We start from the raw sequence: 17,247 nt of genomic DNA, 5'->3' as shown, positions 1-17,247 counted from the left end.
AAGGAGAGATGCAAAATGTGCAGTGTTGGGGGGCCTCCAGGAATGTGGTTGGGAACCACTGTTTTAGAGCAAACATAAATGATGTTATCACACCTTTTGTTTACAACCATTTATCACCAAGGGACAGTCACATTATTTTTAGAGGGAACCTCAGCTGTATCAGAAAATCGTTCCCTATCTGTCGGTCACTACGAGTTATGTTGTGAAGACATATCGGGAGGTGGTCTCACTTGGGAGCCCAATCATCCCTGAGTTTAAGAGAAAACGCCATTGAGAATTGGCTAGTGGACAATCCTGATATGTCGTCATTACATAACATCTCTGTTTCCTCCAAGGAATGAGGGTTACGTACGTAACTGAGACATTATGTCATGATAACTCTCAGAGAAATTAGCATGGTAATATATGGCAAAGTTAATTCTGTCTTGCCGTAACAGATCTGCTACGTTGCATGCTGCTGTGAGCATGTAAGAAATACTGCTGCTGCACATATAATGGTGAATGGTTTCTGAAGCATGCTGAAAACTGGTACTGAAAACTGGTACAGCAAATACACAAGTATTTGAATGTTGAGCAGGGAGCTCAAGGGCTGCTGATGCAACTAAAACCAATCAGCTGCATTGTGAATAACAATGTGATTATATCAGACTCAGTTTAGACCTATCGGCTTGCACATCTAGAGTTAATGACCGAACATTGTGTTTATACACATAAGGATAAGTGCAAATAAAGTTTGAGTGCAAGACCACAAAATAGGCATACCAGAAGTTAAGACTTTCCTCTATAAGTGGCAAATACAACCAGCCTGACCCAAACACTCTATCCCAACATGACCAACAACTGGAGCCAAACACTCCCTCCAAACATGACCACCAACCTGAACCAATCACTCAATCCCAGCATGACTACTTGATCCAGACAGGCTGTCAAGATTTTAAACAATTAAACACTGTAAGGCTCCAATACTATGACCAACATCAATGTCAATAATATATCATTAAGAACTTTTTCATTTTTAAAATTATGTGAAACTTGCTTTTAAAGGATGATTTTTTTTTTTTTTCAGTTTAATTTGACTTCTTGTTTATTACAGGAGATTACTGGCATATTTCTCCACTCCACCCTACTCTAATCCATTGCACAACGTTCCTGCTATTTCCTCTTAAAATAATTTAGTTTGAACTCAGTTGCAAGTCAGATGTTAACATTGGAAATGGCCTCTCTTGAGACAGCAATGTAAGAGAACACTCCGGTTACTGAACAAGCTAATTTGTGCTAATAAATCTACTGCTTTAGTGGATCAAATTACAAGTGTATAACAAATGCAATATTCATTTCACTGGCTCTTGTTCCATCACAAGCAACAGTCATTTACTCAGTCTTTTTCCAAGAAAAACCTCATTTACATAGGCAAAATAATTGTTGGCCTAGTCAAATAAACTGCACAGCCAAGTTCATCAGGGAAAAGAAAAATACTATAAGCAGACATTTATAGAAATAAGGAAATTAAATATGTGTATTTGTTTAGGTGATTATTGATTAGCAGACTGTTGTAGGTGAAACCTATAAAATAAATAAAATAAAACACATAATGACGGCCTGTTAGTTTCCATGCCAGTATAGATGCAAGCCTAGTGCACTTCCTCGTTTTTTTTTTTTTTTTTTTTTTTTTTTTTTTTTTTTGAGTAAGCAATTTGTGAACATTTACATTTATTTTACATCCACTCTCACAGTTTTTTTTTTTTTTTAATGATAGCCTAGTGTTATCTAGAAACAGATATCATGTTGCACACTATTTGTGTGTTTTCAGGTTGTCGTTAATATAACAAAATGCTAAATGTCTGTTAATCTTGATAAGTCTGTAAGATTAGAAAGAAAAATGAATTAAAAAAACATGCCAGGTGTTGTTTTTTCGGCTCCCATCAGGAAGGAAATGGGGAGGAGAAACAGGATCATGTGATTTTTATGTAAAGTAGAACATCTCTCCCAGGAGCAATTTACATTCAAACCCCCTCAAAAGAAAGCAGAAAGAATAGAGACGTGTTTGAAATGAAGATGATGCTTTCGTACCAGAGTCTGTCACTTTTACTGGGTAAGTCAATCATACAATCTGTTTAATATATTGATTATATGATCTATACAATATGTATCTAGCTTTATTTTTTCAGACACAAAACTAAATGAGTTGTTCTTGATTAACCAGTTTTTCCCAACCTGTTTTTACCCATGGCACAGTTTTGATAAGTGAAAAAATCCCACAGGACACCACTAAGCAATAAAATATAACACAATTCTTATATTAATTGCTTCAAATTACATATAAAAACCGGCTATTATATTAAAAGTAATATTCCTATTTAATGTGAAACATGAGTTTGAGTCACATAGGAACACAAGGTCACATGCATCTTTATGTCGTTGGTGATGATAAAACAAATTAACAAATCATTGCTGTCTGGCATTAGACATCCTCCACCTGGGCTATACTTTACTGTACTTTCATGTAGCTCAAATAGTAGTGCATGGTGCTAACAACTGCTAGATCATGGGTTTGATTTCCAGGGAAACATCCAGAGTACATCCAGAAACGTAGCAAAGAGATCAGTTAAATAATCCATGTGACATTTTACACAGCTACGTGAATACTTTTTGTACGCAAAAAAAATAAAAATAAAAAAAATAAAAATAACAACAAATATTCAACAATTGATCTCCTCCCTAATTTCCCCTTCATAACTCTCCTCCTCCACCTTAGCGGCATTTTGGGGAGTGTCCTTTGAACAAAGACGTGTGCCACATCGTTTACACATTGATCTGAATGAAAACACAGAACAGCAGATAATGTTTAGGTTCAGTAGATACTCTCCAAATTGGCACAAGGTTGGCGCAGAGGAGATGAATTGTTAAATAATGACGTTTTCAAACAAGAGAGTTTTCAAGAGAGATTTAAAAAATGATAAAGATGAAGCTGCTCTAAGGGGTGCTGGTAGACTCTTTCACAATCTAGGGCCCATCACCAAGAAAGCTCTACCTCCTCTGCATTTCAGCCTTGTAGAGGGAACCATAAGTAGGTTTTGATTACTAGAGCTTAAATCTCTGGAAGGGTTGTAAGGATGCAGCAATTCTGATAGGTAACGCGGAACAAGATATGTGCAAACATTTATAGACAAATAAAATAATTTTTACATTTATCCTAGAGTGCAGGAAACCAATGAAGAGCTCACAGAAAGGGGGTGGCTAAAACATATTTGCTGCCTTTTTTTTAAAGAAATTTGGCTGCTGCCTTTTGGATCAATTGTAAACAAGCTACTTGGGACTTTGAGATGCCATAATAAAAAGATTTGCAATAGTCCAATTGAGATGTGGTGAATGCATAAACAGCTGTCTCAAGAGGTTTTTCAGGCAGGCAATGCTTAATTTTAGAGACTAAGCAGAGCTGAAAAAAGCTAGAGGCAACAACCGAGGAGACTTGTTTCTCAAGAGTGAGCTGACTGTCTAAGAAAACATCCCAAAATAATTGAACATTGAAGAGATTAAACATTAACCCCCCAGAACCACCAGCTTGGAAATACATGACAATTAAGACTCTTTATAAGTTTTTTTTTAAAAGCAAACAGTGATAATCATGTAGATGTGGAAGTGAGATGTCTATCCTGTAGCCTGATTATGAAGATGAGTGTCTCTCAGTGAGGTCCAAACAGAAGACGACAACCAGAAGGTGCACAGTAATATGCTCATGCTCATAAGGGGAAGGAGGGTTGCAAGCCGTTTGAGCATGCTTACCGAGCAGTGGTGCCACGTATATATGTCCGTGTCTAATAGGAAAGTGGTAGTGATTGGAGCAATGACAGCTGACCGCGTCAGCTGGTCTCAGCCTATGCCTCCATGGCCTGACTGAACTAACGCTGCACTTGATGTTATACAAAGTTTAGTGGTTAGATTTAAAATTGTCAGATGGACCAAACACAATGACCTCAATCTTTGAGTCATTTAAGGTTAAAAAGTTAATGGCTAGCCAATGCTTTACCTCATCGAGACATGTAAATAGGGAATCGATAGCTGAAGGATTGTTTCTTTTAATAGGCAGATACATCTGTGTATCATCGGCATAAAAATGGAAGGACACACCATGCCTTCTCAGAATCGAACCTAAGGGAAGTATGTAGAGGGAGAAAAGTAGAGGTGCTAAAATAGATCCCTGAGGAAGTCCAAAATTGAGATGGGCAGCAGAAGAGGTAAATTGCCAATTTTGACTGAAAAGTATCAACCTTTTAAATAGGAATTAAACCAATTCAAGACTGAGCCTTTTAGCCCAACAAAAGATTCTAATCTAGACATTAGCAACTGATGATCTATAGTGTCAAAGGCAGCAGTCAGTTATAAAAGGATTAAAATCGTCACCTGTATCAGTAGCAGCTAGTATGTCATCTAACACTCTCAGCAGAGCTGACTTAGTGCTATGGAAAGGCTTAGAGCCACTCTTAAAGAATTTTGAGATCTGGTTAGTACTTAGAAAAAATTGTAGTTGACACAACACTATCTTTTCCAGTGCCTTAGAGATAAAAGGGACCACAGAAATTTGACAGTACAAAACAGACAGGTCTAAGGAAGGCTTCTTGAGCACAGGAGTAAAAGAGGCCAATTTCGGCATGCAGGAACCGAACCAATTGATAACGATTCGTTAAACAGGGAAAAGATAGTGCCAACTGACTCCATTAACAATTTAAAATACTGGGGGTGAATTACGTACTGAGGACAGAAAGAAGTTTTGAGGGAATTAATAATTTCAGTGAGAAATTGCAAAGAAATGGGATCAAAGGACTCTCATGAAGATGATGACTTGGAAACATGATAATAAGCCTAAAGTTTTGTTTTCTGTAAATGCTCTTTTAAATCCAACTGTCAATTGTTTACTAAATTTGAGTCAAGTAAGTGGTTACCACCTGATATCTTAAATTTACAATCTTTTCAGAAAAGAAGCACAATAATCTTTCACACAGTTCATTTAAGGAATTTAGTAAACAATTGACAGATGGATTTACCGAAAACAAAACTTTAGGCTTATTTTGATTTTTTTAAATCAGACTAGAGAAATATGCTGCCTTTGTAGACTTAGCAGCAGTCTGGTAGGACCAAAGAGCAGACTTATACACCTTGTGTAAAGACTGAAGTCTATCCTTTTTCCATTTTCGCTCCGTTTTCCTGCACGCCTGTCTTAAAGAATGAATTATGGGAGTTAGCCACCTTTCAGATTTAGGTGTTAGTTTAAGAACTTTAAGAGGAGGAGTTCTATTTAAAATGTCCATGCATACATTATTTAGCATCTCAAGATGTTGGTCGACATTCAGATCAGAAAGTGAAGCGTCCAAGGACAATTTTGAGCTCAGTTTCTTTAAAAAGCACGTTAAAATCCAGGTGAAACCGAGAGGTATAAGACAGAGACAGCTTAACAACATCACACGGAGAAGGTAGATTTGGCAGTGACAAAGAAAATAAAATAGGTTTGTGGTTGGAGATCACTGCATCAGAAAGCTAAAGCTCAGAGACAGAAAGCCTACAAGTGAGCACTAGGTCCAAAGTGTTCCCTTGTTGATGGGTGGGCTCATTTATCCACTGTGTAATATTAAAATATTCAATAAGACTTAAAAACTCCTTAGAAAGACAGGTGAATGGGCAACAAACATTAATATTAAGATCACCAACTAAGATAAAACGGCCATAATATGTAGTAATATACACCATTAACTTCGTAAGTTCAATAATAAAATCTTTAACCAGATGTGGAGGGAGATACAACACAACTAACAGAATCAGGACCATTCCACTCAAAACTTAATAGCTGAGCTTGAAAACTAGAGAACATTTTTGCATAAATTTTCTGACAGCAAGAGAAAAAATATTTATTTTAAACTGCCGCCCCCTCTACCATTTTGCCGTGGAGAGTAAAAAAAACGAGCAATCATTTGGAACCAGTATGGAAAAAAGGACTCAAATCTACTACCTGAGTCCAAGATTCAGTGATAAACATAAAATCCAACTTATGAGAGGATAAAAAATAGTTCAGCAGGAAGGTCTTATTTGCCAGCCAACAAGTGTTTATCAGAGCCAATTAGCTTGAACCGATCCATTGTAAAGGTGGGGAGCTGCATGAAACACTACAAGCTGTAAGTGTTTGTCCAAACTAAATTGGTTTTGCGAGAGAACATAATATTTTATGTTTATCTTATTTTTTACCACCTAGTCCATGCACACACACACACACACACACACACACACACACACACATATATATATATATATATATATATATATATATATATATATATATATATATATATATATATATATATATATATATTAGGGCTTGTAATTAAACGTGTTAATTGGATTAATTAATTATGAAGAAAAATAACGCGTTAAAATTATTAACGCAATTAACGCACTTGCCCCGCCCAAGACTTATGTGGATCATCTGCCATTTCATAAAGTCGATTAATGACTAATATGAGGCAGGGCAAAAACTTACTGCGTGATGGAGCCTAGAGAATATCCCTAAAATTCAAGATATGGGGCAAAATGCCCTGTTTGAAATTTTGTCTCATATTTACATCACATAGCTAAGAAATATCACATGAGTTGTAGGCTAAGTGCAATATCACACAAGTGCAAATGTGATACTCATCGTATACAATAGTTCAATAAGAAGTTAATATTGTGTTATTTTAGACACAATGTTGTCTGTTTTGCTAAATTTTGCCAACCAAAATACAAATCAGAACAGCAGCATTTCATTTCTTTATCCACGTTTTTAACTAATTGGGTGAACCATTTTGTGCATTGAACCACTGGCCATAGTCGCGTTGGATTTGAAGTGGTGCTGCACAGACCGATCATTGTATGACATCATGGGTGAAAATACTGTGAAATTACAAATGGCATTGGATTTAAGAGCATAACAATTGAAGGTTAATAAAACGTTAGCCAATAAAGCATTTTTTTAAAACAGTGGAACTTAAAGTTGTGAACTAAATTATTATTTCAACCATACAGCATGTGAATAAATAAAATGCATACTTTTCATAACATTTCATTATTCGTAAAATGCATAACGTTTCTGGTGTTTGGATTTGTACTTCAATATAATGAGCTCCAAGTTTAAGAATAACCCTATCTCCCTCTCTCTCTATTTAACAGCATTAGCTCAATGAAATATGTCTTCCTTCTGTTAGAATGAATATTTTCCTGCCTTGCTAAATGTTGGGCTCATGGTCAATAAGTTGTATTCACCTCAATCTGATTCACAGTGTTGAGTACTCGAGACTCGGACTCGGTCTTGGACTCGGTCTCGAGACCGTATTTTAATGGTCTCGGTCTTGTCATGGACTCGTGTGCATTTTGACTCGGTATTGACTCGGACTCGAACATATTAGGAATCGGACTTATGCCCGAGTCCACTCGAGTCCCAATCAAAATATGGCATGATTATTACTGTATGTTAATGTTTCTTTAAATTGATGTATGATAGATACATCCAATGACTGGTGATTTTCTTGTGACGTGAGACGTTAGGCCAGCGACACACTGGATGCAGGGCGCAAGCGTCTCAGTTGCGTGGCGTGTCTGTTTTTAATTCGGCTCCCATGTTAACAGGTTAGAGCTTGCAGACTGCCTGCGTGAGACGCGCGTAAAACCCGTGCATGCTAGAAATAGAACCGACGCCTATTTTCACGCGAACACGCGCGTGTTGGAAGCGTTTCCAGGCAAAATAAACTAGGAAAATATGTTTATATGTCACTCGTGTCATTATGTACACAAATACATATTAATTCATGACATTTTGATATTTGAAAGTCTATAGGTTGGCATAAATTCAGATATAAATGTAATTAAAAAAAAATAAATAAATAATGATCGATTTTCAAATATTGCACCTGTCAAACATACTCTATTTTGCAAGAGCCTGGTTTTTCGGCGGCCTCTCTCTATGTCACCTATAGCAGAAGCAGCGCGCTAGCGCTGCATCAGACACGCTTCTGGTGTGTAAAGACACAGAAAACGCGAAGCAGCCACCACGCTTCTAGCACGCAGCAGAGACGCCACGCAGCCAGTGTGTCACCGGCCTAAGTTACCCTCCTGCCATCCGCCTGTAGTGATCCCGCTTTCCAGAAAGCCACATTGCTACATTATTTCTCTCAACTGTGTTATTTTTACAAAGTAGGACAAAATGGTCACAGAAAAAAACAAATATTGTTTAATTAAATTATATAATGAATACAGACACAGACTGACTGTCTCAACACTAAACATCTCCCCCAAAAAAAATGTCTGACAGAAGGCATTGAACTTATATGGCATTTCATCCAGCTTTCTTCCCCTGGCACATACACACTTTTGCATGAAATTTTCCTGGACAGTCAGTCGGCTCTTATGTGTATGCCCTCCGTAACTAAAAAAAACTTCGACTAGTGTGTATTTTACCATGCATTAAAACCCACCATCCAGTGAAATTAGCATTAGATTATCCGTTGCTGTTACAGAAAGTGATGAAATGGTAACTTTTGTCAGTCCCCGCTTCCTCTGCACCAATAGAGAGAGTTTTTAGTCTGGGTGGATTGATCATGAGACCACATCGTGCTCGGTTGTGTAGCAGGATGGTCTCCTCACTTAATTTTTTGAAAAGTAATTATGCCCATCTTTAATCTTCACAACATCTAAAGTGCACATAATCCAAGACATTTTCAGGATATTAGCAGTCATTAGTTAAGCTTCAGGGTTAAAAGTTATGTAAAAGCTGTTACAGTTGAACATTTACAGGTATAGTGGTACAGTAATGTTACTTGTACTAGAAGTGTTACGTGGAATTACAATATAGAGTCGTACAGTAATGTTATGTGTACTAGAAAGGTTATATGGATGTGTATAGTGGTACAACGATGTTATGTGAAAATGAGCACTTAATATTGACAAGTAACAATTCATAATTCTAATAAAATTACCTTTACACCACATACTATGTGGCCCTTTTACCCTTTATTGTTTCCATCATACATTTTACATACTCTTGAAGATTTCTTTAGGTCTTGTCTCAGACCCAATCTCTCTGGTCTCGGTCTTGACTCGGACTCGACCCTTTCTGAACTCGGTCTTGACTCGGACTCGACCATCTCTGGACTCGATCTGGACTCGGACTCGAATGAGCCGGTCTCGACTACAACACTGCTGATTCAAGTCTAACCGCAGACAGTGAAGCTGCATCACTGAGCGTGAGTCCCGCGTGCTCTGAGGCGGGAACAGAGGATCACTGGTCTTAAATTGCTTGGTCTTAAAGCCTTCCGCAAAAATCTACTTTCACAAATAACAATGATTTTCATAAAATAATGATACATTATCAATTGATAATTTGTCATTATCATTATGGTCTTGTGAAAATTATAATATGGGCTGCAAGAAAATAATGAATCCAAAGAGTAGTGCTGCTGAGTACAGGCATGTTTCAACTCGATAACACACCGTTCCTCAGAGCCAAAACACAGACTGAGTTCAGTTCAGCTGGAGGGGGTTGGGTGTTTTGGGGGGTAGTTATGTATGGCTTGTGGGGGTCGAGATAAAGGTGTGAATCTCTTGCTCTTTCATATGGACAGTGTCTTATGAAACTTGACACTAGACTAAAAAAGGGTCTGCCCCCAAGTAAGATTTTTCTAGTTCTAGTTGTACATTTGTTATATTCAACTAATCAGAGATTTATATTAAATTTACATAATCAAATCTTAATATATTCCCCGCTCAAAAGCACATGCATAAATTTTGCAACATAGCACATTGTTTTTTGACATTTTAATTATTTATTAATAAACAAACGTTTTCATGTCGGCTGCAAGATGAAATTCACAGTGCTGGCTCCGTTCCAAGCGTGCTCCATCACGAGTAATTCATGCCAACAGCCCATAATATAACTGCATATTCAGCAAGAATTCATGTTAAACATATTTAGCTATATAGCTTGATCAGAAGGTTACAATTACTGTAATAGTCGAGCGGGATGTTACAGGCTATAAGAGTTTGTCTGTTTATTTTACTGATTATTTTCGTGTTAAAGCATGATTTAAACAGATAAAGCATATTCACACGAAATCGCTTTCGCAATAATGCATTCAAACAAATGTAATCTTACAGTGCTACTACATTATCAGTAGACTATCTGGTTTTGAAGAAACGCGTGGATCGGAGGGATTATTGCGCAGAGGGGAAGTTGTTTCGACTCACAGACTCTGCTGCCGAGTGAGTGAGATGTTTCACCCGACGAAATGAAGATGACCACGGCAGCATAAGCATAGCATATCCACCAAAAATCAACCTAGCAATGCTCGTTGCTCGCCTCGCAAAGCTTTACTTATGTAGGTCGCATGGCAGTAAATAATAAGATGATATGACCATGCAGTCAATACAGATATTTAATAAAAAACATTAAAAACAAGCAGGGCTGTAACTTAACCCATTAAAAAATGCACGCCAGGTCTACACCGCACACAAGTGGCGTGATCGAACAAAAGACAACAGAACCTAGTGATGGATACACTAAACACGATCCCCATCAGTGAACTGATGCTGTATCTGTTTATGATGAAATGTACTGACACTGTTGTGTGATGTTATCAAGTTTAGACACACTTTTAGTGGAGTGGGGCACGGATGACAACTCTTGCGTCCGGTGTAGACACAGACAGTGACTGTTCTATTAACAAATTAGTTATTTAAGAAAAAATAAAAAACATTAATGTCCATGACACTGACTCACTGTGGAGCTGCATTTTTAATTTGAACAGGTATTAATGCCGAGTGGATAGTATTAATTAATTAATTAAATAAATAAAAATAAAAGTCTTTCCAGCATTGGTAATAACATTACTGTTTTTTTTTTTTTGTTTTTTTTAATCATCTCGTCGCAGTTATAAATTTGACTGCTAAATGATTGTTAAAAACTATATTAAAACTTGTTTTGTAAAATTTCTTTGTCATTTGAATATTGATTTAAAAATCAGTTTAAATCATAAATCTGATTTTTTTTAGGCCATATGCTATTTCCCTACTTTAAAATCAAGTAAACAAGGCTCACTTAAAATCACTTAAGTTGTCAGTTAATGAATCCCTTTTTTGCATCATGTGCATTTTGTTGATTTTTATGAGAGAACTTGAGTTTAATCATGAGGACGGTTTATTATGTGTGTACGGTGTGTGCGGCAGTAAAGGGGGCTTTTTGGATGTCTACCTACTGTACCACGAGGGTGATCCAAAAGCAAAAGGAGTCATCTGCTCTCTAAGCTCCTGCAAACAAAAATACAAAATAAAAGACATGAAAAAAGAACATGAATCAAAACCCTAAAACACACTCTTTGTTTGGTGCTTTGCACAACAATGACTTTATCTTTTCAGAGTAATTTCTCCAAATTTGATATGCGATTAATTAATGTATCACCACATCATGCAATTAATTAGATACAAAATTTAATAGCTTACCAGCCATATATATATATATATATATATATATATATATATATATATATATATATATATATATATATATATATATATATATATATATATAATTTCTAAATACTGTGTTTCTCATTTCAAGGTTTTTTCTCAGTTCAAACGAAGGCAGGACGTGAAGGTGAGATGTCAATCAAATGCTATTACATCTTTTGTCAGTCAGTTTGTGCTGCTTACAATGTAAATATTACATAAATCTCATTAACTTAAATAGCACAGAAAGACAAATTGCAGTTTATTATTTATTTTATTAAGTATGATTGATGGCAGTTTGAAAATTGTATTCCTGAAATGCATATTTATTTTAACTTAAACTGGCATGTATCCTTTGGAAATTATAATGCTGATTTGATGCTAAAGATTCTTTCTTTTAAGAAGTAAGCTTTTTCCATTAAACATATTCCAGTGAACATAGCAACTTGGGGCACACCTGTTCAGTCGACGTTAGCTTTCAACTGGTATCCCTCAAACGCTCTGGATGGGTTGAGCTCCACCTGCACTCATACAGCTCAACAGAGTGACCCGTGGTGGAAGCTGGACCTGATGAAGACGTACAGCGTTAACAGAGTGACCATCACTAACAGACTGGACTGCTGTAGCAGCAGGATTAACGGGGCAGAGATTCGGATTGGAAACGATTCTTCAGATGTTTCAAACAATTCAATGTGAGTCTCTTTGACATTCGTATATTTTTTTCTTTATTTTTTATTTTTTTCATATATTCACTATCTATATACAAAACATTAAAATAGTGTAATAAAACAAAATCAAATATCTACAGAAATCAGCAAGTTTACTGGAACTGCCTAAAGGAATTCAAAATCAAATTTTTAAGAAAAAATAATACCTTTTTTATATAAAAAATTCCTTTTTTTTTATTCTTTACATACTTCAATAAAAATAATACTTTAAACTTGCTGTTAAGTGAGTCAGATATTGATTCAAACCTATCACTCTCATAAGTGTCATTTCTTCCTGAATCGGACTAAATGGATCATAAGAGTAATTTGTTCATCGGTCGTGCTGTATGCTTATTGTGTTTCATCCAGTGCATGAGGACAACCCAATAAAAATACATTCATGCTATTACATTGATCACATATTTGGTACAGACTCTAAACTCGGATAAATTATTGTTTAACAATTTCTTTTTTTAAATGGCAGCATTCAGAGGACGAGTCTGGACTTCACAGAATGTGTGATCACAGAATGACATACCTCCACCTATTATACCCATGTTACCACATTCCCTGCGTTGTATTACATTGAAATATAATAATGTACAGATCAAACACTGAGGAAAACATATTGTTGATAACACATGTACTTCACAGAGACATCTATTTGCCATTTGCTTTCATATCTGCAATACGTTTTCTTTTGAACGTTTGCTTTGTCTGCAATATAGGACATTTCCTATCAGATGTCAAACAGAGGTTTATGAGATGCCTTTAAGTGATTTAAAATGTAATTAAAACTGACATCTTACAGATGTACATGTGCCATCTGGAATATAGGTCAAGTGCTAAGGCTATGGTCACAAGACCATTTGTAACATTACAAAATTCAACAACACCATTTCCCTCTGAAGTGTCTCACAGGAAAGATGGATACAGACAACACAACTTTGTTTTCTATGTGTAATTATGAAAAATAAAAATGTGCATAATTGTACAAATAATTGTACATTAAGCGGCAATAGAGGCATCATACTAATAATAAGCAACAAACACAGGAGCTACTCACTCTTTCATTTTTCTCCAGATGTGCTGCAATTCCTACTATTCCAGCAGGAGCTACCTACAGCTACTCGTGTTCTGGGATGGAGGGACGTTACGTTATTGTGGATATTCCTGGAGCTTCACAGATTCTGACTCTCTGTGAAGTGGGAGTCTATGTGATTTTTCCAGGTAATTCAGAGCTACTTAACAACCTAGTCTAAACTCTTTCAAGGGTTTCATTAGGCTTTTTTATTGTTGTTCTCATTTCATTACAGCACTTTTTGATATAGTTCACTCTAGTGAGATTCAAAGACTTATTTTATACTCAGACGGTGCTCACATATAATTATGAATGGCAGAAAGCAAAATGCACAATTTGGCAGAATAAGGCCCGTCTTCTAAATAAAAAGAGGGTTAACATATAAATATAAGGATATTGCAATTTGCACAAGTGGGGAACATTTAACTGTTCATGAGGTATATTGCCTGGGCGAAGAAACTGTTCTTGTGCCTGACTGTTCTGGTATTTGCCGCTCTGAGGCGCCGGCCAGATGGCAAAAGTTAAAAGATGGGGTGATTTTCTGAGCCCTTTTCCTCACTCTGGATGTATACAGTTCTTGAAGGGTGGGCAGGGGAGCACCAATAATCCTTTCGGCAGACCGAACAGTTCTCTGTAGTCTTCTGATGTCTGATTTTCTATCCACTGACATATAGAGCTAGGAACAGAGAGCTGGGTCAGTTTGGTCTGGAGGGTTGTTGGGATGATGGTGTTGAAAGCCGAACTAAAGTCCACAAATAGGATCCTCACATAAGTCCCTGTTTTGTCCAGATGTTGCAGGATGAAGTGCAATCCCATGTTGATTGCATCATCCACGGACCTGTTTGCTCGGTAAGCAAACTGCAGGGGGTCCAGTAAGGGTCCAGTGATGTCCTTCAGATAAGCCAGAACCAGTTTTTCAAATGATTTCATGACGACAGACATTAGAGCCACAGGTCTGTAGTCATTAAGTCCTGTTATCTTGGGTTTCTTTGGAATGGGGATTATGGTGGAGCGTTTGAAGCAGGAAGGCACTTCACACAACTCCAGGGATCTGTTGAAGATCTGTGAAAAGATGGGGGCCAGCTGGTCAGCACAGATTTTCAGACAGGCTGGTTTCACACTGGATTCTAAAGCAGTGCTGAAGAAAGTGCCTGTTGTGTTTTCACACTGCCAGCGTCATGAGCAGCTTAGCACTCTGATATGTTCGAATCTCACAGTTGGTTCCAATCGATCGGCTTGGTAATCGGAATTCTGCAGAATCTGACTCAGGCTCGAAGTGATGGTAAAACTGACAACATTATTAAATGTTCTTTTAATAGCTTTGGAAGCTGAAGCTTGTGGTTATGGTATTTCTGACACAAACTTGAGATGTTTGACCAATCACAATGCAGCTGACCAATCAGAGCACCCAGAGCTTTTCATAGCAGGGTCTTTGTAGAAATCAACATGTTTTAGGAAGACCGGGCATAGAGGAGCTACAATACTGAAAAAAACAAACAAACATGAAACATCTGAACATTAAAGCATACTAATCTCTTCTACAATTACACCCAATACACAAAATAATAAGATCTGAAAATAGTATCATATGACCCCTTTAAAGGCTGGAATAGCGAGCAGTCTTTGCAATTTCAGGTAGACACCACTTGGTCGTGGATGCCTGAAATAACTGCTCAGGGGAAAAAAATATTCCTTGAAAAGGTCATTGTGAATCCTTGACTAGTTCAAACAGATCTTACATAAATTCAATCCTAGATTGATGAAAAGCTCCTCAAACATGTTCAAAGAGTATAAAATATGCTGACTAAAACTATTTCTTGACACTATGACATCTTCCAGGTAATTTGGCGACAGGAAGAACCGTCACACAGTCATCAACCATTAGCACCTGGTTTGCTCAACAAGCTATTGATTTCAATCCAGGTTTCGTCCAGCCATCATCATCGTGTTCCTCAACCACTGCTCAGACTAACCCATGGTGGAGGGTAGATCTGCGTTATATTTACAGAGTAAGTAGAGTTGTCATCACAAACAGACTTGACTGCTGTCCAGAACGAATAAATGGAACGGAGATTCGCATCGGGAATTCTTTGGAGAACAACGGCAACAACAATCCCATGTGAGACCCTCTTTCAGTAGCTTTAATATCCATAAAATAATCCCTATAAAGAAAGTCTAGAAGTCTAAATGAGGTTTTCTCTTTAGATGTGCTGTGATCTCTAGCATTCCAGCTGGTGTTTCCTCCACCTACACCTGTAATGATATGGAGGGTCGATACGTGAATCTGTTCATTCCTGGAGATTCAAGGTTTCTTACTCTGTGTGAGGTGGAGGTCTATGGAGAAGGTGTGATCAAACTAGGATATTTAGTGTTTTTGAAAACTTTTAATGGCTTCATTTATTTTATTTTTTTAATGCAATTTTTTATTTAAAAAAATTACATTTCAAGAGTTGCATGCTCTCAACAGTCAGTAATTCACCAAATAAAATGCATTTATTTTTGACACTAAACCATGTTCATCCACATCGGGGACATGCACAGATATTTTGAGGGGCAGGTTCTCAAGTTGAAAAAAATGGCACTTCTCATATTTATTTATTTTTTGTATATTTCTTTCTAAACAAATGTTAAATATATTAGGGGTGTGCTATATTGACAAAATATATATCTCAATACCCTATTAAAAAGTAATATATTTAAAATACATGTATTGCACAATAAGTATAGTTTAAATATATTAACATATGTGCTGACAGATCAATCGAGACTTACTGATATATATATATATATATATATATATATATATATATATATATATATATATATATATATATACATATATATATATATATATATATATATATATATATATATATATATATATATATATACACATTACACCTTACACCTTAAACATTAGACAACCTCCCATTGTGTCCATTTAATTTGAAGAGATGCATTTGCATTATATTTCTGTAGATATTTTAGTCACAATGCATTTTATGGTTTCATTATTTGCAATTAGGAAGGTTTTTTTTTTTTGTTTGTTTGTTTTTTTGTCCATGGATGTTCATGTACTCTTTCAGGTCCAGTGCTGAAGAAGACCTTTCTGAAGATGAAACTGAAGTCCAGTTCGAGTCTGTCTGAAACTGAAACGAGAGTCCAGCTCCTGTCACAGGTGAGAAAGGAAAACATACAGAAATCTAAGTGCACTGATAGCAGTTTTAAGAGATCTGGTGATTTCAGCTTCAGTCTGCTCTGGTGGAACGAGGGTTTTCTGACATGACGCTGGAATGGTCTCAACCGCCTGAAAAGGAAGTGATACGGAAGGAACCTTCACCAGGTGAGTTTGCTTATAAAAACACTGGAAAACCTGAAAGGAATGTTGATTTTTCAAGTAAAATTGAAATTCTAGTAATAATTCTGCTTATATTACAAATAAAATAGACAATGATGTTTTATGATGTAATGCATTGTTTTATTTACAGCTCAATGCGCTCTAAGAAAGAGATGATGATGATGATGATGATGATGGGGAAACCCAAACTTTGCTTCGATGTTTTTCATTTACCTCCTGGAATATTCTCTAGTCCTCAATGCTGGCCACAATAAAGTTCTGTGTGAATATTTTAACTACTAGTTCCTGAAACTGAATTTTGAAACATGCAAAATTAATTATGTAAAGTTGCTTTAAAGTCATTTTTATTTTATAAAGTGCAAGTACTCGACAGTGTATTGGTATTGTTATTCATGCATAATTTATATACTTTTATATGTTTTTATAATTTTATAATATTTTATTTTAGTGAAGATCATTTTTATTTTAAGTATTATTATTATAATTATTATTATTATTATTCATTAACATCATTAACATACCTGTGTAGATGATTTTTAGAAAGAACTACATTATTTACTGCAGTTGACTTTTTCAGTTTA

General features: G+C 36.2%; 1 protein-coding gene across 1 annotated transcript; it reads left to right on the top strand.

Moving 5' to 3' along the window:
• The first annotated feature begins 2,020 nt into the window (after positions 1–2,020).
• LOC127962285 (uncharacterized) lies at positions 2,021–17,036 on the top strand. Its single transcript, XM_052561841.1, has 9 exons — positions 2,021–2,092; positions 11,633–11,668; positions 11,954–12,212; positions 13,312–13,457; positions 15,148–15,427; positions 15,514–15,653; positions 16,395–16,486; positions 16,555–16,651; positions 16,797–17,036. The coding sequence occupies exons 1-9, from the start codon at positions 2,050–2,052 to the stop codon at positions 16,820–16,822; spliced, it is 1,119 nt and encodes a 372-aa protein (XP_052417801.1). The 5' UTR covers positions 2,021–2,049; the 3' UTR covers positions 16,823–17,036.
• Positions 17,037–17,247: the final 211 nt, after the last annotated feature.

This window comes from Carassius gibelio, chromosome B7, assembly GCF_023724105.1.
Source record: "Carassius gibelio isolate Cgi1373 ecotype wild population from Czech Republic chromosome B7, carGib1.2-hapl.c, whole genome shotgun sequence".
In the NCBI taxonomy this organism is placed as follows: domain Eukaryota; kingdom Metazoa; phylum Chordata; class Actinopteri; order Cypriniformes; family Cyprinidae; genus Carassius; species Carassius gibelio.
This window is presented reverse-complemented; position numbering and strand designations above follow the sequence as displayed.